General features: G+C 44.2%; 1 protein-coding gene across 1 annotated transcript in view; it reads right to left on the bottom strand.

Annotated features, from left to right (window-relative positions):
• The window catches only part of AXDND1 (axonemal dynein light chain domain containing 1), a gene marked incomplete at its 3' end in the record, with an annotated part of 135843 nt that extends 109878 nt beyond the window's left edge, over positions 1-25965 (bottom strand). Inside the window, exons 1-2 of the mRNA XM_082266343.1 lie at positions 25727-25965; positions 13700-13878 (exon numbers count right to left, since the gene is read on the bottom strand). Coding sequence (XP_082122469.1) covers positions 13700-13878; positions 25727-25829 — 282 coding nt within the window. The 5' untranslated portion in view covers positions 25830-25965. The remainder of the gene's footprint in view (positions 1-13699; positions 13879-25726) is intronic.
• Positions 25966-26200: the final 235 nt, after the last annotated feature.

The raw sequence follows: 26200 nt of genomic DNA on the forward strand, positions 1-26200 counted from the left end.
GTATAGCGCTGATCCAAGAAACGCATTTCAGGACGGATAAACTACCCTTTCTTAAAAACAGAAATTTCCCTTATGCATATCATTCCACTTATACACAATCTAAAGCAAGAGGAGTCTCCATACTTATTGCAAACTCTGTCCCTTGGACTTTCCAAGATAAAATGCAAGACCCGGAAGGAAGATTTCTGTTTGTTAAGGGGAAAATAGGAGAAATACAAATAACAATAGCAACAATTTATGCGCCCAACAACAGACAGGAAAGGTTCATAGCTAAAGTAATAGAGAAATCTATGAGGTTTTCAGAGGGACAGTTAATTATGGGAGGAGACTTTAATTGCCCATTAACACCAGCATTGGATATATCTACAGGGACATCGACTTTTTCAGCAGGAAGGAATAAAAAAATTTTAAAGACAATATATAAAGCTCAACTTATAGATGCATGGCGGTTACAACACCCCTCTGAAAAAGAGTACACTTTTTTTTCTACGCCGCATAAGACTTATTCTAGAATTGATTTTTTTCTTATACCACATGCACAATTACAATCAGTTCAAAAAACAAGTATAGGTAGTATCACATGGTCAGACCACGCACCTATATCCTTGCTGTATAATTTGGTGGTGAACTCTGCACAGGGGAGGAGCTTCTGGAGGCTAAACGAAAGTTTGCTACAAAAGGAAGAGATATTAAGGGAAGTTGAGAAAGAAATGAAAAGTTTTTTTGAAATAAATGAACAACCAGACTGTAAGATGGGAATACTCTGGGAGGCACATAAGGTAGTTGTGAGAGGACTCCTTATAAAACATGGAGCACGTATTAAAAAAGAAAGGAATGAGCAATTATCACAGCTATTGGGAAAACTTAGAGAACTAGAGATAGAACATAAACAAAGACCAATAGATGTAACCTTGGTTGAGTTAAAATTAGTCAGGAAACAGATAACAGATCTGTTACAGTATAAAGCAAAAGCTGCATTACAAAGATGCCGCAAATTAAATTATGAGGCGGGAGATAAATGCGGGAAAGTACTGGCTAGAACTGTGCGTGAGCAGAGGACAAGAGCTTATATACCATCTATCACATCAAGAGAGGGAATTAAAAAGACCTTGCCAAAACAAATATTGAAAGAATTTGAGATATACTATACTTCTCTATATAATCTACAGGAGGCACCCCCTCAACAGCAAGATATGGATCAGTATCTGGTACAGTCACAGATGCCTAGACTCTCAGAGGAGGACCGGGAAAGTCTGGAAGCCGAGATTACACTAGAGGAAATAAAACAGGCAATGGGAGCCATGAATCCCGGGAAGGCGCCTGGCCCAGACGGCCTAACGGTACAATATTACCGGGTACTGTTCCATATCTTGGGACCGTATATGGCAAAGCTGTATAATGCATCAGGTCCAGAAGGGAAACTAGCGAGAGATACACTTACAGCTCATATCTCGTTAATATTAAAAGAGGGTAAGGACCCAGCGGCATGTGGCAGCTATAGGCCAATATCCCTATTAAATGTGGATTTAAAAGTACTGACTAAAATCTTGGCAAGTAGATTGGCAGAATTCCTTCCAAAATTAATACACCTAGATCAGGTAGGCTTTATGCCATCTAGAGAGGCAAAAGACAATACAACAAGAATCCTCAATTTGATGCAAGTAGCAAAAGAAAAAAAGATCCCTTATGTTGTGCTGAGTACGGATGCAGAGAAGGCATTTGATAGAGTGGGATGGCCGTTTCTGTTTTCCGTACTCAGACACATCGGATTAGGAAAAAATATGCTAGAGAAGATTACTAGGGTGTACACGGAACCGATAGCTAGAGTAAAGGCCAATGGGTTATTATCAGAAGCTTTCCCAATAAGGAATGGTACTAGACAGGGATGTCCCCTGTCACCCCTCCTGTTTGCCTTAACGGTGGAACCTTTTCTGTGCAGGGTCAGACTGAATCAGGATATTGAAGGGATAGAGGTAAAAGAAGTGCAATATAAAGTAGCTGCTTACGCAGATGATTTATTATTTTCCCTGACTAAACCGGGTATCTCACTGCCAAATCTCCTACAGGAATTTAGAAAATTTAATAACCTGTCCTATTTAAAGATTAACTATGGAAAATCAGAAGCAATGGGCGTAGGATTATCTATAGCTCAAATTAACCTATTAAGAGACAGTTTTGGTTTTAAATGGAAGGAGGACGCAGTGAGATACCTGGGGACTTATATACCAGCAAGGTTAATACAGGTGTTTGACCTTAATTTTTTACCACTTTTGGAAATGACTAGGAAACTACTTAAACAGTGGAATGGCGGGCTACATTCTTGGTTCGGTAAATGCAACTTATTAAAAATGATAGTACTACCTAAATTTTTATATCTATTACGTGCCTTGCCAGTTAAGATACCAAGCGCGTTTTTCAAGACAATACACTCTCTTTTTGTAAAGTATATATGGGCCCATAAAAGACCCCGCATAGCACGTAGAACTTTAACCCTACCGAAAAAGAATGGGGGCCTGGCTGTACCAGATGTCCGAGTCTATTATCTTGCAGCACATATGAGCAGGATATTGGATTGGTGGCATCATTCAGAAAATAAACTTTGGGTACAAATTGAACAGACTCAAACAGAAATAGACTTAAAGAGGGCGATATGGGTCTACCAGTGGTTACCTAAGGAATTGAAAAATCACCCAATAATAGGAAATACACTGCGGATATGCTCGCATCCGAGCATATATAGTAAACTAACGAAGAAGGAATCACCTTTATTTCCAATATTAGGGAATCCGCAGTTTACTCCGGGCTTAGACTCCAGAAGCTTTATACAGCTGAGAGAAAAGAAACAGGAACAGGCTTCATCATTTCTTATACAAAATAACTGGGTTTCAATCAGTGAATTGCTGGAGAGAGATGGTGCATATAGCTTATCTTTCTGGCAAGCAGCGCAACTACATCATTTCCTGGACTCCATACAGGACTCAGAGAAGTATGGTAGAGCATTAACAAAATTTGAAAAGCTATGTGTAGAACCAGGGAAACTACTACGTACACTGTCAATCTCCTACGATTTACTGATGGAACCAGAAGAGCAAGTTAAACCTCAGTGGGTGGGAAAGTGGGAGAAAGATTTAGGGTTTGAGTTAACAGAAGGGCAGGTACAGAGAATAGTGAGACTAACTTTTAAACCAGCAAGATGTACCAAGACTCAAGAGATGAACTATAAGTTCATGATGAGATGGTATATTACTCCTGAGAAATTGCATAATTGGTATCCAAGAGAAACCAGTGAATGCTGGAGATGTAAAAAAGAAATAGGTACGCTAGTCCATATTCTCTGGACATGCACAGAAGTTAAACCCTTTTGGGGAAGAGTAAAGGAGGTAATCCAGAAATTTACTGAAAATAGAATAGAGGAAAAACCAGCCCTTTTTCTGCTGCACTTGTCGGATATACCGACAAAGAGTTACGAAAACTCGATCGTCCCATTTTTGATAAATGCAGCAAAGGCATGTATACCGAGTAATTGGAAAAAAGCACACCCCCCCTCGATAGGAGAATGGGTAAATAGAGTAGAGGAAATAAGGAGAATGGAGGAAATGATTGCATCCTCTCAGAATAGGCAGGGAAGATATAAGAAAATATGGGAGGAGTGGAGTCAATTCATAATCTCGGAAGAAGGGAAACAACTTACAATAGGATAAAGTAATCTGGAAAAACTTATTGATTGCTTTGATCACTTGAGCATTGGCTATGGATGGAGGGGTGAGGGGGGGAGAGAGAGGAGGAGAGAAAACTTATGGGGGTTTTCCCTTTTTTTTTTTTTTTTTTTCTTTATTTTTATATATTTTTTTTTTTTCTTTCGTTTTTTGGGTTTTGATAGGGAGGGAGGGAGGGAGGGAGGGAGGGAAGAGAGAAAAAATGTAGGAATATAAGAGGTAAAAAGTGGAAGAGGAAGATTAAATTACGTGTTAAAAAATGTTGTAAATTTCACTTTGAAGTAATGTTTGTATTTTGTTTTTTTTTTTGTATGAATATTCCTGAATAAAAATTTCATATTTGAAAACCTTGGATCATCCTAGTCACAAGGGGAATTAGGCAAGGAAGAAAAATGCAGGCGGCCAGTATTGCCATTGCTACCCCTAACATTGCTTTTAGCCCACTTGCATTTCGGAACCAATCCCCAAACCAACTTCCAGCATTATACCCATCCGAGGGCTGTACGGGTATGTGAGCTAGCTTTTTTATCCTGTCAGTAAACCCTTCGATACCTTTCCCATGTTAATAAATCTTCATATAGAAATTACTTAGATTAAAAACTTACCACACATCCCTCCCTCTGCAGCTAGCAGGTAGTCTAAAAGCAAACCAATTCTGGTAAATACCAGTACGCAGCTTAGTTCCCTTGCGGCATACTTTAGTAGTTTTGATACACGGGTCACATGATTTGCTCTTCCCCCTTATGAGTATTTCCAGTATTAATACTATGGCTATCAGTAAACTTATTAAAGCATTTCTAAACAAACATCATATCGGTGAACATTCCCAGATTCAGCTGTGCGTTGACCAGTCAGCTTCCGGGTGTGACTGGAGAAGAGCTGGCAGATATCAAATATCCTTTTTTTCCGTTGTGCGTTGACCAAACAGCTTTTTAGGTATGTGTTACGAATAGTTACATAGTTAGTCAGGTTGACTAAAACAAACAAACAAACAAACACAGCAATGAAAACCCAACCATACAATCCCACGTACACAATCCTATACCCGCAGTTGATCCAGAGGAAGGTGAAAAATCCCAGCAAAACATGATCCAATTTGCTACAGCATGGGAAAAAAATCCTTCCTGATCCCCCGAGAGGCAATCGGATATTCCCTGGATCAACTTTACCTATAAAGATTAGTACCCACTTATATTAACTACACCCATTAAAGAATCCAGGCGGTTTTTAAAGCAATCTAATGAGCTAGCCAGAACCACCTCTGGAGGGAATCTATTCCACATTTTCACAGCTCTTACGGTGAAGAAACCTATCCGTATTTGGAAAAAAATCTGCTTTCCTCTAGGCGTAAAGAGTGCCCCCTTGTCCTCTGTGTTGACCTTAGGGCTAAGCCATGACCTTGAGAGCAGGGCTGCAGTCCAACTATCTTCTGCCATTTGCAGGCCCAGCTTTCAGTTGTGTGTCAGGAGCAGGGCTGGAGTTCTTTCCTCTGATTTCTCTGGTCAGTTTTAGCTTTAATGGGTCCTGAGGGTCTACTGTACTAAGCCAGGAGTCTGTGTGTTCAGCAGCTCACTTTACCCTGGCATGGTGTATCCAGGAGGTCACCTCCGTCATCTTAACTACTTTACCACCGGAGGATTTTGCTGTCTTACGTCTGGGCCACTTTTTGCGATTCGGCACTGTGCAAATTTAACTGACAATTGCACGGTCATGCAATGCCGTACCCAAATAAAATTTACATCCTTTTTTCCCGACAAACAGAGCTTTCTTTTGGTGGTATTTGATCACCTGTGCGATTTTTACTTTTTGCGCTATAAACAAAAAAAGAGCAACAATTTTGAAAAAAATATTTTTCACATTTTCTTTATATGAATTCCCCCCCCCAAGAAAATGTAAAAAAAAATCAAAATGTTTTATCATTTTACGCCAATTTGTTTTCTGCTACATATTTTTGGTAAAAAAAAAAAAAAAAAAAATCGTAATAAGTGTATTTTGATTGGTTTGCGCAAAAGTTATTGCGTTTACTAACTAAGGGAAAATTTCTGTCGTTTTTAACGAGTAATGGCGGCGATCTGTGATTTCTTTGCGGGACTGCGACATTGCGGCGGACAGATCGGACCCTTGACTGACATTTTTGACACTTTTGGGGGTACCAGTGACATTACTACAGTAATCAGTGCTATAAATATGCACTGTTACTGTAAAAATGACACTAGCAGGGAAGGGGTTAATTTTTATTGGTGATCAAGGGGTTAATGTATGCCTGGTGCTTACTAACGTGGGTCTACGTCGCCAGATGTTATTGAGCCATTTTGCCGCAATAGAGCTCTAGTGAGCAGCGGTAAAGTGGTTAATGGCTGTGGGGGTTGAAAGTAGAACAGTATAAGGACCCCCTCCATTGTTGCCCTGAGGTGGTTGTGTTCCACTCTTTCACCCATACTGTATCTCCTGGCACAAAGGGATGGACTGGGTTTGACAGATTTATGGGGAATTTTTCCTGGACCCATTTCCATATGTCCTGCATATTCTCACCTAATTTCTGTAACAGTTCATGGTTCACCAACCCCCCCCCCCCCCATATGGTAAAAGTCTCCCTTGATGTGTTTTATGATGGGTCATGGGGCCTACCACAGTGCTGTATCTAGGCCTAGGCCGACAAGGCCCAGGCCTAGGGCGGCACTTTGCGGGGGGGCGGCAAAAAAGCCGCCCCCCCCTGCACGAAACCCCCCCAACCCATCCTCCCGAATCCCGGGTAGCGGCAACGCTCTGCTGCCTTCCGCCGCCCACGGCCGCCTGCCGCACACAAGCAGTCCCAGGCGGCCGGCGGCTTGAAGAAGACTAAAGATTTGCCTTTCACTGAAGGCAGCTGAAAGGGCGGCGACGGCAGCGTACTTTGCCAGGGGGGAGGGACAGTGCCACTTCACCTAATTTAGGTGGTGGGGCAGAGCCTAATTCTCCGCCCACCCTCCTCCGTGCGGCCACCATCCCTGCACATGATCCCTGGACTGCCCTGCACAGTGCAACTGACTGTGCGTGTTGGACGAGGGGAGAGAACAGGGGATAGAGAGCAGAGGAGAACCCGGGAACCCCCAGGCCAGGACAGCAGGCACTGTAAATGAACCTAAATTAAACCTGTGCTCTGCACTGACTGCAGTACATACATTTTAACAGAATGTGAACTGTTTAATGATGTTGCATTGTGATTTTATCATGTACAAAGTGTTTCATGCATGCTAAAATCAATGAAAAATCATTAAACAGTTTACATTCTGTGAAAGTTCATGTACTGTAAAAAAAAAAAAAAAAAAAAATGTAAAAAAACATTAAATATAAAAAAATATAAATCTAAAAAAAAAAAAAAAAAAAAAAAAAAAAAAAAAAAAAAAAATGTACTGCAAAGTGTCCCATGCTCTAACTATTACTACGCTGTATCTTGGCCTAGGCCAACGGCTGTTCTAGGGATATTTTGCCACCCCCCCACACAGAAAACCCCCTGCCCTCCCTGACCTGTCCTCTGAGTACCGCCCCCCATGCTGCCTCCTGCCGCCACAGCCGCCTGCTGCACACATACAGTCCCCAGCGGCTTGCTATACAGTGCCACTTGTCAGTAAGAGGCCTACTTTGCCAGGGGGGAGGGAGGGACTGGTTGCCCCACAGAGGCTAGAGCGGCCGGTGACTGGCCAGACCGGCTGCACTTACTTCAGCTGGTGGGGGCGGAGCCTAATGCTCCGCTTACCCTCCTCCGCACAGCATCACTACACAGTGTAACTGTGCGGGGGACAGGTCTGTCTTTGTCAGTAGGAGAGAGAGAAGGACCAGAGAACCCCCAGGCAAGGACAGCAGGTACCGTATTTACTTTCCGGCCAGTCGGACAACCAAATTTAAACTTTGCACTGCAGTACATACATTTTAACGGAATGTGAACTGTATAATGACGTTGCACTGATTTCCGCATGCATGGATGGAGCACTTTGCTGTACATGAGCTTTCACAGAATGTGAACTGTTTAATGCGTTTGCATTAATTTCAGCATGTGCAAAGTGTTCCATGCATGCTGAAATCAATGCACTTCTGGACCGGAAGGATTTGCCCCCTTAACCACTTAAGCCTCGGAAGATTTTACCCCCATTCCGACCAGGGGGTATTTTGCGATTCGGCACTGCGTGACTTTAACGGACAATTGCGCGGTCGTGCGACGCTGTACCTAAACTAATTTGGCGTCCTTTTTTTCCCACAAACAGAGCTTTCTTTTGGTGGTATTTGATCACCTGTGCGATTTTTTGATCACGCGCTATAAACAAAAAAAGAGCGTCAATTTTGCAAAAATAGCAATATTTTTCACATTTTTTTATATGAAATTCCCCAAAAAAAAATTTAAAAATCAAAATTTTTTTACTTTTTCGGCCAATTTGCTTTATGCTACCTATGTTTGGTAAAAAAAAAAAAAAAAAAAAAAAAAAAAAAAAAAAAAAAATCGCAAAAAGCGTATTTTGATTGGTTTGCGCAAAAGTTATCGCGTTTACTAACAAAGGGAAAGATTTCTGTCATTTTTGTTGTTTTTTTTTTTAACGTGTAATGGCGGCGATCTGCGATTTTTTTTGCGGTACTGCGACATTGGGGCGGACAGATCGGACCCTTGACTGACATTTTTGACACTTTTGGGGTTACCAGTGACATTTCTACAGTAATCAGTGCTATATATATGCACTGTTACTGTAAAAATACACTGGTAGTGAAGGGGTTAACTTTATTTGGGAGGGAGGGGCTGTGTGTATCCCTAGGGGCGTGCTTTCTACTGTGATTGGCTGGGGCTTGAGCTGTATGGACACTGATCAACGGATCTACATACTAGATCCGAGTGATCAGTATCCTAACAGCAAGGAGAATGACAGGTGGCTTGTTTACACAAGCTGCCTGACATTCTCCCTCTCCCCCGCCGATCGCCGAGTGACCGGCGGACATCGGGTCCGCCGGTCACACGCGCGGGGGGGGTCCGTGACCACGCGGGAGCGCGCCTCCGGGGGCGCGCGCTCGCTCCCTAGACCCTCACAAGCTAGTGACGTAGCCCTACGTCACTTTGCCTGTGAGGGGCTGACTGCCGACGTAGATCGGCGTTAGGCAGTCGGCAAGTGGTTAATGACCAGGCCACTTTTTGTGATTCGGCACTGCGTTATTTTAACTGACAACTGCGCGGCCATGCGATGCTGTACCCAAATAAAATTTACATCCTTTTTTCCCCACAAACAGAGCTTTCTTTCGGTGGTATTTGATCACCCATTTGGTACCCACTTTTAATGTACAGAGAGGAAGAGGTTGGGCCTAAACAGGAATGGGCGTGGTTTACAGACGTCAGGGCGGGTCTTAAACAGGAAGGGGTGTGGCCTTGATAGGAAGGGGTGGGTCATAGTTAAATTAGGGGGTGCACGAGATTAGTCAGGCCTAGGGCAGCACAAAACCTAAATACACCACTGGCCTACCATATAGTAATTCAAAGATGGACAATTTTGTCCTCTTTGTTGGAGTACTCCAAATTCTCAGCAGAGCAATGGGCAGCATCAAGGTCCACTTCATTTGGGTTTCCTGACAGAGTTTGGCCAGTTGCGATTTCAGGGTGCGATTCATCCTTTCCACTTTTACAGAGCTTTGAGGTTGATACGCTGTATTTAGTTTCCAGGTGATCTTGAGTGCTGCTGCTAATTCCTGGAGGAACTTGTGAACAAAGGCCAGGCCGTTGTCTGGGCCTATGGATGAGGGGATTCCATATCTGGGAATGATTTCATGGAGCAGGCATTTGACCACTTCTTTTGTAGTCTAATTTTGTGTGGGCCAGGCCTCTACCCAGCCCGAATAGGTGCAGATGGCCACTAGCAAATAATTGTGTCCTCCTGAGGGAGACATGACAGTGAAGTCAACCAGTAATTCTTCCATCAGTAACATGTTACATGTAACTATGTAATCAGTGAGGCTCCTACAGCTTGTATTCCGTGAGTTGGTACAGGCCCTTGTCTGGGGTTGTTTTTGGTCACATTCTATGCATCTGCTGACTGCAGCTTGTGCTAGTGTGGGTTGCCTTGGAATATAAAAAGGTCTCTCTAGAGCCTTTTCAAAGGCTGTTTTGCCCATGTGTGCTCCCCTTTGGAATTATGTCACTATCTCGTTTGCTACTGCAGCTGGGATGACAATTCTCCCATCCTGCAGCTGGTACCACAGGTCTGGTACCATCGGTCTTCCCTGCACTTTCCAGGTTCAGTCTCTATCCATTCTTGTTCTGCTTTTGTGTAGATTGGATCCTATTCATAGAGTGGTACTAAGAACAGGGGGGTCATTATATGTTGTGGGGGCCACTGGAATGCTGCATCCCTTGCCACTCTGTCTGCTGTAATGTTGCCTCTAGCTACCTGGGAGTCTCCCTTTTGATGGCCTCTACAGCGGATCACTGCAACTTCAGAGGGGGCCTATACTACTTCCAAAAGTTCTAGTATTTCTGTCCCATATTTGATGCTCTTCCCTCCGGATGTAATGAGCCCTCTTTATTTTTACAGGGCTCCGTGTGCATGGAGAGTCAGGAAGGCATACTTAAGAGTCCACATAAACTTTCAGTCTTAGTCCGGCAGCGAGTTGTAATGCCCTGGTTAGTGCAATTAGTTCAGCTTTCTAAACAGAGGTTCCCTGTCTTAAGGCTCCTGCCTCTATCACTGTCTCCTATCTAACCACTGCATAGTCGGCATAGCGCATCCCATCCTTTACAAAACTGCTGCCATCAGTAAAGTACTGAACATTTGGCTTTTCCAAGGGGCTGTCTTTCAAGTCTGGCTGACTTGCATAGACTTCACCCATTACCAGGAGGCAGTCATGTGCCAGAGGCTCTGGTGAGGTGGGAAGCAGAGTGGCTGGGTTTAGGGCAGGGGTCTTCAAACTATGGCCCTCCAGTTGTTCAGGAACTACAATTCCCATCATGCCTAGTCATGTGTGTGAATGTCAGAGTTTTACAATGCCTCATGGGATATGTAGTTATGCAACAGCTGGAGGGCCATAGTTTGAGGATCCCTGGTTTAGGGTATTAACAGTCTCTAGATGAATTTGAGGATTTTCACACAGCATGGCTTGGTATTTGACCACCTGGCTGTTGGTGAACCAGGGATTTCCTTTGTAATCCATCAATGCCTGTACCTGGTGTGGGACCCGGACATAGATTTTCTGACCTAGTGATAGCTTGCCAGCTTTGGTCACCAAGAGGGCTGTTGCTGTGAGGGCCCGCAGGCAAGGTGGCCAACCCTGTGCTACAGTGTCCAGTTGTTTCGAGAGGTATGCCACAGGGCGTTGCCATGATCCCAGGTACTGTGTCAGGTCTCCCACTGCTACTTTTCTTCCCATAGGAACGGCGCTCTCTCTCCCATCTTTGTAGATTTCATAGAGGACCCTGGCTTTGGCGGCAAAGTCTGGTATCCAAACCCGGCAGAATCCCCCAGGTTGGGGCAGGGATCTGGCAAACAGCTTCTTTCCTGCCCTTTCCCAACTGTCTCTGGCCTTGTGAAATCCTGAATCCCAGGTATTTTACAGTCTCTTCTTCTAACTTGCTTCTCATAGTAGCTGCAACAGTTAACGGTCAGATTCTCTCTTTGTTTTCTGATCTGTAACCCACCCAATGGGGCCAAACAATGCCTCTGTCACAGCTTCAGCTATGTCCTCCATTTTTAAGGTCTCACACACAGATACAATCAGTGTATCCAACAGCGCCTTTTCGTGCGCGGCTACACGAGTGGAGGAATCATCCTCACTATTTGAGAACTCAGGGCGCGTGGTTGCAGACCCAGCAGTGTGTCCCACGTCCACACCAGCTGAATCAGATTCAGGATCTGAGGAGACAGATGAGGCAGGGGGAGCTTTTCGCTAGCTCGTCAACCAAAAACCTACCTCCACCTGGGACACAAAGGACTCCAGGACCGCCGTCAGTGCATTGATGGATGGTTGGGACCCAGAGGGCCGTGCAGCCTCTGAGAGGGGTTCAGGTGGGGAAATGTGCTCCAAAGAGTCCATGAGTCAATAGGGGGACCCCACAAAAAAGGTGTAAAAACACTGCTAAAGGGACACCCCCACAGCTTCGGCAGCACCACTCGGTCGCCAGTAACAGAGCACCTAATTGATCTTCAGCAAAAGAGGGAGAGAACTCCACCAGACTCACCACCCAGCAGAAACAGGCACCTGCAGCTACCAGGATAATCTGCACTCCATGTGCGGCGATCAGGGAGTGAAAAGATCCAAGAGTCAGCACCAGGGGATGGGGAGGGGCTGCCATCGCCAAAAATTGCTGGCCATAGGGTTCCACTTTCATGGCTGACGCTCTTTTTAAAGGCAAACCGCCACAAAATGGCCGCTGGACTGCACAAACCTGGCCGATGTGCATTGAGCACACAGGCTAAAGCAAAATGTCAGACCCACACGGCACCACAAGACTCCCAGGGACCCAGGAGGGATCACTGGGCCTCAGAAAATGGGACCGGCAGAAGTAGGGGCCCCGGGCAGGAGCCTCAAACAGGTACAGCCCCCCCCCCCCACAGCCAATCACCCGGACGCTGGCGGCGCACCCCCCGCCCCCATCGCCAGCACTGCGCCCCATCCCAGGAGGTGGACCACGTCTTCCCACAGCCCCAGCGCAAGTGAAGAAGGGAGGGTGGGGGAAGGAAGGAAACCCTGGGGTACGACCCTCCCAAGGAGGGGCCCATGTCCACCCCAAGACCCTCCAGGGGGAGAAGGGAGACAGGTACTTGCCATACCAGGAACCAGGCGGGCACTGCTCAAGACTAAACCTCCTCTCCATCGAAATGGGGGGGGGGGGGACTCGGGCCAAGACCCAGTCCTATGCGACCTCACGAGGCATTTAACTCGTGGGCCAGCCCCCCTCCGGTGGGGCTATGTCACGGCCGACCTAGCGCAGAGCTGAGGTCTGTGTGCGCTCGCTGGCCAAACTGGGGTGACCACTGGATCTAGATTAGTCAGCCCGTTGCCCAGTCTGGTAGTTGATTGTAGATCTCACAGGAAAAACTAGGGAAAAAAATTGCCAGGACCAGAGATCCCAGCAAGGAAATTGGTCCTTACTCCTGACTAGACAGAAAGAGTACCTATAGCAGAGAGGGGGGGGGGGGGAATACCACCTGGGACTGCCCATAGGCGTAGCCAGACTTTTTTTCTGCCTAATGTCCTACTTCTGTAAGGGGCAGTATAAACCAACCAATGGTTAAGAAGATCAGGAGTTGTGTTCGTCAATGAACAAAAGAGAAGACCAGTTCCATCCCCTCCAACTTCAGGAGCTTTTAAAGTGCAGTGGAAGGGGTATTGGCCAAGCTCAGCTTTTATTGGAAATTTAAGATCAACATATAGCTTCATCTGTATCTAGATCTAACTGACTTTTTGACATGCATTTTTGTACTTAAGTAAGCTTAAGTTAGCCACAGCCTCAGTTTGAATAGCAATTATACTATAATGATGTTATTACTATTTATATATATATATATATATATATATATATATATATATATATATATATATATATATATATATATATATATATATATATATATATATATATACATACATACATACATACATACACACACAGTATATAGCACAATGCCTGACTGCACGGGTCAACTGCTTGCTTTGTCTAGCAGTGAGGAGGAAATTTATACTTGCCCAATCCTTCATTCCACCAAAGAATGCCTCTCCCCACAGTCCAGCAGTGGACAGTTCCTGGCTTATGGAGCCTGCTCTGGGCTTGATGATTTCAGGGAACAGTACACAACTCAAGACGACTGGAGCACTGAGGTGCTAGACCTGTCTTGTGCTGGGAGGATCGGAGGTAGGCATCTCTCCTCTATACAAAAAAGTGTCGTTAATCCGTGCAGTGTGGGCAGAGCCCCACTACATTTGCCCAGAGATGGGCATTAAGCTTTCTTAAGACTTGCATAATGGAACACTGTACATACCTTTCCCTCTTTAATAAGCTTGCTTTTCTTGACAGGACCCAGCTCAGTCTTTTCAGCAGATCTAGCAGTGGAAGTGAGCACATGAAGAATTTCATCTGGGATAAAGTCATTCTGTTCATGTGTAGAAAGTTGTTGGGATAGTTCCAAACTAATATTCCTTTCTTGAACAGTCACCAAGTCTATGGCAAAACATAGCAAATTTAATATTTCACTTAAAATAATAATAATAAATAATAATAATAATTATTTCACTTAAGTCATAGCTTGCATGCACACTATACATTTTTCTAAATCAGTCCAAAAATTCCTATCTACCTATAGTACATCATATACATAGTTGCCAACTCTCCGGGTTTGCTGGGATAGTCACGCTTTTTACCTATTTGTCCTGCGCTCTCTGCATCCCAAGCTGTGTCTCGGAAATGACAAGCATCTTCCATTCCATCAATTTCGATGATGAGAAATAAATCAAATCACTCCTGTTCTGACTCCTCACTGAGCTGTAGCCTGTCACTCACAGCTGCAGCTCAAAGGAAATCCATACTCTCTGTCACCAGACCTGTGGCAGTGGGGAGACAGGGACTTTTTATGTGTGCAAAGTATTAGTGTCACATAAGCTGACACTTCTTGTAGAGTTCTGACTGAACCAGTATTAGCTGGTACCATTGCCATCTAGTGTCCAAAAAGCATTACTGTAAGATCTTATTGGCTCCCCCGCCATTCCTTGTTAGAGTGATTTACCCCCCCCCCCTCTCTGAACACATGCTGCTTTCTTTACTCTGATAGGAAGAGGAAACAGCGGGAGAGAGATTGTACCTCCTGGGCTGGCCGGCCAGCTTTCTTTACTGTATGTTTAAAGTGTTTTTAAGCATTGTGTGCTACAAAACCTCTGCTATACCATGTCCCGAGTCCAGTGACCTGTGTCCAGTGACCAATGTCTTGGTTTCAGTGTCTGGAGTCCAGTCACTAATGTCCTGTGTCCAGTGTCCCATGTCCTGAATCCAGTAACCTGTGTCTGGGTTCCAGTGACTGAATTCCAGTTTTCATGGGCCCATTGACCTGTGTTCTGACTCCAATGATCTGGGTCCATTGACCTGTATGATGGAACATTGACCTGAGTTCAGTGACCTGTGTCCTGAATTCAGTGGCATCTGTCCTGGGTCCAGTGACCTATGTTCTGAATCCAGAGACCTCGGTCCAATGACCTGTGTTCTGAGTACAATTATCTGGGTTCTGTGACCTGTGTCCTAAGATCGGTGTCCTGGGTCCAGAGACTTGTGTTCGGAGTTCAATGATTTGGGTCCAGTGACCTGTGTACTGAATTCCACGACCAATGTTCTGGGTCCAGTGTCACGAGTCCAAAGACTAATGTGCTGGGTCCAGTGACCTGTGTCCAGGATCCAATGATCTACGTTCTGACTCCAGTGACCTTCAACCTGGGTACAGTGACCTGTGTGCTGCGTTAATTGTCCTGGGCCCAGTGACCTGTGTTCTGAGTTCAATAATCTAGATCCAGTGACCCATATCCTAAGACCAGTGTCCCGGGTCCAGGCACCTACTGTATGTGCTGGTTTGAGGGACTTGTGTTCTGAGTCCAATGATCTGGGTCTAGTGAGCAGTGTACAGTTTTCTGTGCCCTGAGTAAAGTAACTAGTGTCCTGAATCCAATGACCTGTGTCCTGAGTCCAGTGATCTGTGTCCTGAGTCCAGGGACCTATGTTCTGGGTCCAATGACCTGTGTTTTGAGTCCAATGATCTGGGTCAAGTGACCTGTGTACTGTGTCCTGTGCCCCTAGTCCAATGACCAGTTTCCTAAATCCAGTGTACTGTCCCCTTTTTTACACCTCTTTAGTGGGGCAAGTTTTTCATTGTTAAAACACCTGGTGAGGAGGTGACATATTGCCCCCCAGCCACCTGTCAACTGCCCTCTGGGCAAGGGCTGCAGAAAGTGTAAAAGAGCCTAGGCTAGGTTCACACCTGAGCGGGTGGTTCCCGTTGCATGTCCGCACCTATTTCCAAAGCCGCAACCGCTCACACAGAAAGACCAGCGAGAAGCCTGTGGGTACCATTAATCTTAAAAGCACCTACATGCACTGGAAATTGCAGCAGCCATTTACCACACTGGGAACCGCACTGCACTTGCGATTTCCATGCAAACTGTGATAAAAAAAAAAAATTTGGAGCATGGACCTTTCCCCTGCATTTTTAGGAGGCACAGCAACCCATTCAACGGAATGGGCTGTTATGCCGACGCAAAATGCGTCTCGCAGAGCTGCAGAAGCGTGAACCAGGCATAAAAGCTGTAACTAGACAAACAACCTAAATGCTACATTAATGCGTGTAGCACCCTCCTAGGGAAAATATATATGTGGCTCTGTTCTGCTTATCAGGAGAGCCTGATCTGTTAGTTAGCCTGTCACATGCTTCCAGGTGTGACTTATTGAGTCTAGGGAGTCTCCACAGACAATAAGGGATCTTGTTGGACAGTAGAGGAAACAGCCAATAGCACACCAGGGTTTATGACTGTCCCAGTGGATGGGCATTGCTGCAATGCATCCTGGGATTGGGAATAAATTCTGAGGAGGGCATGTGACAGAGGGTCTTTTGGCGGGTGCAAAGTCCCAGGAGGAGGTGGACGGCTGTCTCTCCTCCTGCAGAGTGAGGAAGGTGGTCCCAGCAGTCGGCCTAGGGACCCGGGGTTAAGCTGTGCTGCAGAGGATCCAGTGTGCTGACCAGTGGAGCTGCTGGGCAGAAGACTTCAGGAAAAACAGTGTCGTGAGTACTCAAGGATCTGCCCAGGGGTCTGCCTAAGAGAGGGGACCACTCCAAAGAGGTCAAGGGGATCAAGGAACCAGCTAACCCAGAGTGTTAAAGTAAAGGGGGTGCCAAGCTGTTAAGCCCTGAAGATTAGGGATAAAGGGGGCACCAGGAAGGGCCCTGAAGTTGTTCAGCAGTACAGTCTACCTTAAGGAATAGCTTGGACAGAATCACCTCAGGAAGCTTAAAGAGAACCTTTCACAGCCAAGGGCAAAGTGAAGCAGCGGCCTAGCTCAATTTAAGTGTATTCAGTGTTACTCATCGTTAACCAGCATTTATTCAAGTCTTCCCTGCCTAGTGTATAAAGTTGGAGGATCCCACTCATCCCTTCTCCTATCCAAGTTCCTAATAAAACCTAAAAACCAAAGAAACTCGACTGATCCTTGTCTGAGGTAAAACACTTGGAAACAGGCCAGATTGTTCTACTGTTGCTAGTGGTAACCCAGGGGAAGCCGTATTCAGCAGCTCCCTTGGGAGTAGTGCTACATGCGCATCAGGAGTTTTTTTTTTTTCTACCTGTAAATGCTCCTCTTCAAATGTCTGTAAATGCCCAAATGTGCATGGACACAGGGAGAGATTTACTAAAAATTCTGCACACAGCTGTGCATTATAACCAATGAGCTTCTAACTTCAGCTTGTTCAATTAAGCTTTGACAATAAGCCCCTAGTCCCACCAAACCTGACTTTGAAATTGTGCGACTTCATTTGAAAATCACACAATGGCAGTGCGACTTGGCTGACATCTGGAATCAGCAAAAGTAGTGCAGGAACTACTTTTTCAAATCGTTGTGGTACCGCAAAGTTGGTGTCACACCAATTTGAACAGTTACATTGCCAACAGTACGGTGTGACTTGCCATGCAGTTTGGACCTGTCAAATCGCATGACAAGTTACGCCGGTGTGACCCGGGGCTCAAACCTATAAGGCGATAGGTTACTATGCACAGCTGCACCAGATTTTGAGTGCACCAGTTTTAGTGAATCCCCCCCATAGGGTAACATTGAGTTGCTTCTACAGGCTGAAAGAAAAAATGCCAAACGCATGTATAAGCAATATTTTTTTATGCCCAGGGTGCATGAGGCCTTACATTCATAAAATCTTTTTTGGACTAAGGAACGGGTGTGCAAAAATTTTACCTGAAAAAAATATGACTAGCTCGCTACGCAATGAAATATACATGCACCAGAAATGGGAAGTAGGTAGAAAAAGCACATATATAACAAACAATTGGCCACTGCCCCACCTATAACTGACCTAAATGGGATGCCTTGGAGCGGCTCTGCAGCTTACGCATGTATTTGCAAATTTAATAAACTCCTATTTTTAACGCAAACTTTTAGACAGGATAATTCAGTTGGTTGCAGACTGGCTGGCAAGTTGAGCTGGTAATTTTCTTTGAGTTTGTTTTAAAAAAAGCACATATGCCATGCTATTAGAGCAAAAAAGGCAACATATACAGTATATAATGTGTAGGGGTCCATTCACACTTGTGCGAATTCAAAAATCGAGCAATTTCCATTGCAACTTTACAGTGTGGCTTTGATGCGACTTTGGCATTGACCAATATGATTGATTGTGCTCTACAAAGTCGCACATAGGTTGCATGCATATCATGCTGGTGCAACTTATATGCAACTTTTGAGGGTTTACATTGAAGTCTAAGTCGCATTGAAAATCAGACCGAAGTCACACAGATATGAGCGGCCCTCATTGGGAAATATGGGGTGCAACTTGTCATGCGTTTTTGGGGTTCAAAGTCACATGACAAGTTGCACAAGTGTGAATGGGGCCTAAACCTATAAATACATATATATTTAGAAGCTCTAACGAGCAGGGCCCTCTGATTCCTACTGTTTTAACCACTTACCGCCCGCCCGCCGTCATATGACGGCAGGACGGTGCGGCTATTATCCTGGGCAGACGTCATATGACGTCCGCAGGAAATTCAGGGCAGGCGCGCGATCGCGGGCGCGCCGCCGTGCACTGCCCGTGTCGGCGTGTCCCCGGGACACAGACGGTCACCGGCAGGGGGGAAACAGCCAATAGGCATGGCTGTTTCCCACGTGATCGGCTATGTTGCAATGACATAGCCGATCACAACAGTAGATGCCGGCAGAAGACCGCGCATGCGCGATCGGGAGCGCGCAGCGCGGTCATGTCGGTGGCGCTGTGTTCCGTAGGAACACAGCTGTCACCGGCAGTAGTAAACAGTCACTGACAGTGATTGTTTACTATGTGATCGGCTGTGAATCCATTCACAGCCGATCACAAAATGTAAACAAAGAGCAGTAACTCACTGTTACTAGCTCTTCTCCCCTCATACAGCTTCCAGTATGAGGAGAGCAGAGCTAGAAATAGTGAGTTACTGCTCTGTACACATGTCAAAAGTAAAATCACACAAATAAAGGTCCCCCCACACAGTCCTCAGCCCCCCCCAATTGCACCTGTCACCCAACAGTCACCTCATCAGTGCCCAGAAATTGACACCCATAACGTTCACATGTGAGCGCAGTGATCGCGGGCAGAATCACAGCGATTCTGACGCGATCCGGAAATCATTGCAAATTGTGGGACGCCTGTGCGTTGCCCATTTTTTGCAATAGCACCCCAAACGCTGTGTGATGTTGCCGCCATTTCCGCCTGCCGAATCGCGGTAACATCGCGCAAACAACGCATGACGCCTAAAAAAGGTACAAGAGCTTCTTTGGGGCATCATGCGTTGTTTGCGTGATGTTACCTCGATTCGGCAGGCGGAAATCGCAGCAACATCGCACAGCGTTTGGGGTGCTATTGCAAATCACGGGCAACGCACAGGCGTCCCGCAATTTGCAATGATTTCTGGATCGCGGGCGGAATCGCAGTGATTCTGCCCATGATCGCTACGCTCACATGTGAACATAGCCTAAAGTTCACCGGTCACCAGAGACTGCCATCAGTACCGCCGTGCACCATCGCCGGTCACCCATCAGTGACCATCGCCCGTCACCTGTCACCCCATCAATCACCGTCACCTGTCACCCCATCAGTCATCGTCATCTGTCACCCTATCAATCATCGTCACTTGTCACCCCATCAGTGATCGTCACTTGTCACCCCATCAATCATCGTCACATGTCACCCCGTCAGTGATAGTCATCTGTCACCCCATCAGTCATCGTCACCTCATCAATCATCGTCACTTGTCACCTCATCATCACCTGTCACCTCATCAATCATCGTCACCTGTCACCCCATCAGTCATCGTCACCTGTCACCCCATCAGTCATCGTCACCTGTCACCCCATCAGTCATCGTCACCTGTCACCCCATCAGTCATCGTCACCTGTTTGCCATATACATGCAATCACTTACTGACCGCCTAACGACTATATGCGTCGGCCATTAAAAGCTAAATACTGGGGTTATGGCAGCAGATAGCCCCCATAACCCCGGTATTTTTTGAAACGGCGGGCGGTCGGCTTTCAGATAAGGGTGGTCCCAGTGGCAGATTCGCCGCGGAATTACCCTTACGGTGCAGGGGAAGAGGTGCCCCCCCCTCCTGCCGCGTCCCAGACGTTTTCCCAGCTTAACGGACCCGCCGGCAGCGGGGAAAACTATCCGGTCCCGGATCCTCAGAGACAGGAAGTCGAGTGAGGGCAAGATGGCCCTGACTCGACTCTATGGTCTTGGAGGACCGGAGCTACGTCAAAAGACGTTGCCTAGCAACCGGTTTAAAGGGCCGCTTTTTTTTTTTTTTTCCTCTTTCAACAATTGTTTTTTTTTTTTTTTTCTTTTTTAGTGTAGTTGTGAGGTGTGAGGTCTTTTAGACCCCAGATCTCACAATAAAGAGGACCTGTCATGCCTATTTCTATTACAAGGGATGTTTACATTCCTTGCAATAGAAATTAAAAGTGATCAAAACATTTTTTTTTTTTAAACTGTGTAAAAATAAAAAAATAATAAATAAAATAAATAGGAAAAAAAAATTAAAGCGCCCTGTTCCCGTTAGCTCGCGCGCAGAAGCAAACGCATACGCAAGTCCCGCCCACATATGTAAACGGTGTTCAAACCATACATGTGAGGTATCGCCGCGATCGTTAGAGCAGGAGCAATAATTTGAGCCCTAGACCTCCTCTGTAACTCTAAGCTAGTAGCCTGCAGAAATTTTTAAAATGTTGCCTATGGGGATTTTTAAGTACCAATGTTTGGCGCCATTCTGTGAGCATGCGCAATTTTGAAGCATGACACTTTGGGTATCTAATTACTCGGCGTAACATTATCTTTCACATTATGGAAAAAAATTGGGCTAAATTTACTGTTTTCTTATTTTTTAGTTCAAAAAAGTGAATTTTTTTTTCAAAAAAAATCGCATTTGGAAGACTGCTGCGCAAATATGGTGTGATAAAAAATATTGCAACGATCTCCATTTTATTCTCTAGGGTCTCTGCTAAAAAAAAAAAAATATATATATAATGTTTGGGGGTTCCAAGTAGTTTTCTAGCAAAAAAAATGATTTTAGCTTGTAAACACAAAGTGTCAAAAATAGGCCCAGTCTTAAAGTGGATAAATGGACAACTTTGTGTAAAGCGCTACTTGGATGTTAGGCCTATGTATGTGGCCAGGCTGTGAAAAAGTGTTACACGTGTGGTATCGCCATACTCAGGAGGAATAGCAGAATGTATTTTGGGGTGCAATTTTTGCTATGTACATGCTATGTGTTAGAAATATTGCATAAATGGACAGCTTTGTGTAAAAAAAATATGTTTTCATTTTCTTTCCACATTTTCCAAAAACTTGTGGAAAAAAATGACATATTCAAAAGACTCATTATGCCTCAAAAATTATACGTTGGGCTGTTTGCTTTCCAAAATGGGGTCATTTTATGGGGGTTTCCATTGTCCTGGTGCTCCAGGGCCTTCAAAAGTACGATAGGTTGTCAGGAAATGATATGTGTAATTTGTGCTCCTAGAATGCCGGACGGTACTACTTGGATGTTAGGCCTCTGTATGTGGCCAGGCTGTGAAAAAGTCTCACACATGTGGTATCGCCATACTCAGGAGGAGTAGGAGAGTGTGTTTTGGGGTGTAGTTGCAAGTATACATATGCTGTGTGAGAGAAATAACCTGTTAATACGTCAATTTGTAAAAAAAAAAAAAAAAAAAAAAAATCTTCATTTTGCAAAGAGTTGTGGGAAAAAAATGACAACTTCAAAAAACTCACTATGCCCCTTATTAAATACCTTGGAATGTCTACTTTCCAAAAAGGGGTCATTTGGGGGGTATTTGTACTTTCCTGACTTTTTAGTGTCTCAAGAAATGAGATAGGCCTTCAGTACATCAGGTGTGGTCAAGTGTGATCAATTTTCAATGAATAGCACCATAGCTTGTGGACTCTATAACTTTCACAAAGACCAAATAATATACACTTATTTGGTTTATTTTTACCAAAGATAAGTAGCAGTATAAATGTTGGCCAAAATTTGTGAAGAAAAATTACTCATTTGCTAAATTTTATGACAGAAACAAAGAAAAATGCGTTTTTTCACAATATTTTCAGTCTTTTTTTTATTTAAAGCACAAAAAATAAAAAACCCAGTAGTGATTAAATACCATCAAAAGAAAGCTCTATTTGTGTGAAAAAAAGGGCGCAATTTTTTTATGGGTACAGTGTTGCATGACTGAGTAATTGTCATTCAAAGTGTGAGAGCGCTGAAAGCTGAAAATCAGTCTGGGCAGGAAGGGGGTGAAAGTGCACTGTAGGCAAGTGGTTAAACTGTATTGTATTTGTACTGTCTACCCTCAAGTTGTAAAGCGCTGCGTAAACTGTCGGCGCTATATAAACCCTATATAATAATAATAATTTATATTTAGGCCTCATGCACAGGCAGAAAAAAAAGGCAATTTTCAATTTTTTTTCATGCCCCTGAATGCAGCCCCATTTTAGCCAATGCGTCCATGCAAATTGTGGCCTTTAGAATTGTATTTTAGAGCAGTGTTCAGAAGCATTTAAAAAAATGCTTCAAACCTGCATTTGGAGAGGAGCTTACTGGCATAATTTACTGACATGTTCAAAAATGTTTGCATGTTAATTCATTCCAGTGTCTAGAATGAATGAACATTCTGGCCAGATAACACTCATTCACTTCTGAATGCAATTCGCCCGTAAATGCACATAACTCGATGTCAACATTGTTTTAACCACTTAAGCCCTGGAAGATTTTACCCCCTTCCTGACCAGGGCCTATTTTGTCCGTTTAACGGACAATTGCGTGGTCGTGCGACGCTGTACCCAAATGACATTGACGTCCTTTTTTCCCCACAAACAGAGCTTTCTTTTGGTGGTATTTGATCACCTGTGCGATTTTTTTGATCATGCGCTATAAACAAAAAAAAGAGCGACAATTTTGCAAAAATAACAATATTTTTCAAATTTTTTTATATGAAATTTCCCCCCCCAAAAAAATTTAAAAATCAAAATTTTTTAACATTTTAGGCCAATTTGTTTTCTGCTACATATGTTCGGTAAAAAAAAAAAAAAAAAAAAAAGCGTATTTTAATTGCTTTGAGCAAAAGTTATTGCGTTTACTAACTAAGGGAAAGATTTTTGTCTATTTTATTGTTTTTTTTTTTTAACGACTAATGGCGGCGCTCTGCGATTTTTTTTTTTGCAGGACTGCGACATTGCGGCGGACAGATCGGACCCTTGACTGACATTTTTGACACTTTTGGCGGTACCAGTGACATTACTACAGTAATCAGTGCTATACATATGCACTGTTACTGTAAAAATGACACTGGCAGGGAAGGAGGGGTTAAGTGTGTCCTTAGGGGCGTGCTTCTAACTGTGATTGGATGTGGCTTTTCATGTAACAGCAGAGATCTACGGTACTACATAGCAGGACCATATGATCTCTGCTGTTACACAGGGGAGAATGACAGGGGTTCCGTGAGCGAGCGGGAGCGCGCCTCCGGCGGCGCTCGCTCGCTCCCCAGAGCCTCACAGGCTAGCGACGTATATCTACGTCACTTTGCCTGTGAGGGGCTGACTGCCGCAGTAAATATACTGTGGGCGGTCGGCAAGTGGTTAATGCTTGATTGTTCCACCGACTCCTGTCAGTAAGATCCAGCAAAGAATATTTGATTATGCCTCAATTCATGAGCCTTTAGGGTCCCTTTCACACTTGTATGATCTGAAAGTCTATGGACCTCAAGTCACATCATAGTTGGACTAAAGTAGTGCAGGGACTACTATGAAGTCGCACTGGTACTCATTGGAAAACACGGGGTACGACTTCTCATGCGACTTTGCAGTCCCAAGTCGCAGGAAAAGTTGCACAAGTGTGAAAAAGGGCCTAAAGAGTAACTTTTGTTGAGAAAAGCACATTCCTCTCTGGGTGATCTCTGTACATTGCAAGGATTTTAACAAACGTTGTTGCAGATTCCTACCTTTTGTTATTCTGAAGAAATCCTTGTGTGTTTGTCTGTGTCCATGTGGGAAAATTAGTCTAATGGGAGTGGTTTCATAATTATTAATCAGCTGTGCAGCTGCAGGACTCTAATAAGGAAAGCTGCTGGACCTGCATCCCTTTAGCCGTGATTTCCTATTGGATCTCACCAAAAAAAAAAATGACATTTTTGTTGCAGGGGATGCCTGAAATCTGACTTGTATCTTAGTGCAGACTTCTGGGAAAATCAGTGAGCCAATCACACAAGCAGGAAGTGTTTCTGGAGGGCGTTCTGTACGCCATCTGTATACAGAACACCACCAGGTTGCTATGCTGCATTACTATTTACAGTGCTGCAGATGGAAAAGAAAAGGTCATTTTTAATAACATTCTATTACAATATTTTATTTGTTATATCTTTCCTCCACAAAATTGGAGTTACCGTTTAGGCTCTCAATACACATTACAATCTGGTTGTACAATCTTTTAGATCTACCAACAACTATGTATTGCAAGGGCCTGTCAGGTTGGATAGTGTAGGGAAGCATCCATGTTAGAAAGTTTTGGTGGATCTAAAATTGATTGTACAGAGATTGAATGGTCAAATTGTACCGTGTAAGAGACCCTTTAGCTGGATTCCCACTATACAACTTTTGTTGTTAGATTTCTTTTAGATTTATCTTCAACTATGTAGTGCAGGGGCCTGACTGATTGCATACAAATTGAAAGTGTTTAGATTTGACCTCATATTATATGGTTTTGGTAAATCTAAAGCTGGATACACATTATACAACTTTTGTTGGTAGATTTTAGATTTACCTTCAACTATGTAGTTCCAGGGCCTACCTGATTGCATACAAATTAAGAGTGTTTAGGTCTGATCTCATATTATATGGTTTTGGTCTAAAGGAAAAAAATCTAAAGAAAATTGTATATTGTGTATGGCCCATTAGGCTCCGTTCACACTTGTGCAACCTGTCATGCAACTTTGGACATCAGAGTTGCACGACATGTCGTTCCCCATGATACAGATTCATATATGCGCAACTTAAAGTTGCAGCAACTTCCAAGTAGTTCATGCAAATCGAGGGCCATAGACTTTAATGTTAACCCTCAGAAGTTGCATGAAAGTCATACCGGAATGTTATCTAATGCAACTCGTGTGTAACAATTGTCTATTAAAACTGGTTAAAGACAAAGTCGTATCCAAGTTGCACCCATCCAAAGTTGCACCAAACTTGCACTCCAAAGTCGGCACAACTTTGGAGACATACAAGTGTGAAAATGGGCCCTGGGCGATTTCACATGTCAAATCGCAGCGTAATGCTGGCAATGCCACTGTCTGAATCGGTGCGACGCTGACTTTGCAGCGCCGCACTGATTAACAAAAGTAGTTCCTGCACTACTTTTGGCAACTTTGGGGGCGATTTCAATAGACATTTGTGCATGAACCCGCACAGATGTCTTTCAAAATCGCCCCCGAACTCGCAATGAAATATGGGTTTGCGAGTTCAACTGAGCTTGCATGATTTCAAACCCGCCTCCAATGTGAACGAGGACTCTCGATCTATCTGCAAAAACAGCAATATCTGTCAAAGTATATTATTTTTACATATTAACAGGAAAGGTCAATTGATAAAACAATGTAACAGTAAACTAAATTAGGTATAAAAAAAAAAGTGGACAAAGAAAGATACATATTTTGTGAAATTGGTGCGCAGACATTAGTAAAGCATCGTGTCGCTGAGGGTCACCCATATAATGTTGATGGAAGTAGCTGTCCTTACCAGTGCTGGGTTCTCCAATTGTTAGAAGGGTGCCACTGCTGACCACTCTCCTTCCTGTGGACTTGGGCCCCACAGGTGGTGAAGGGAACTCAATCACTGACATGTTGCACTCTTTATTTGGCTGTGATGTGGTGACACACTAAGCTCAGCATTCACACACCTCACAACCTGTGCATACAAAGACCACCGGACAGCCAGAAATGCACACAAGGTGAGGAGAAAAGTCCCATGTCACTACTTCACTCCCTTCCTAACTAGTGTAACTTCTAATCATTGTGGAAGAATGCTTTAGCTGTCTCCATGACAACGGCCCGCCCTGTTCCCCTAGTGACCGACACAAATAACACAGAGCACTGCTAGTATCCGCCTGTGTGAAATCATGTGCTGAGCTTTGGTTGATCTCTGAGTAAAGTTTTTTTGAAAAAAAAAAAAAAAAAAAGCTCATGATTTCTTTACACATGTGAGAAATACAAC

This window comes from Pelophylax lessonae (assembly GCF_965119305.1).
Source record: "Pelophylax lessonae genome assembly, chromosome: 8".
NCBI classification, from domain to species: Eukaryota; Metazoa; Chordata; class Amphibia; order Anura; family Ranidae; genus Pelophylax; species Pelophylax lessonae.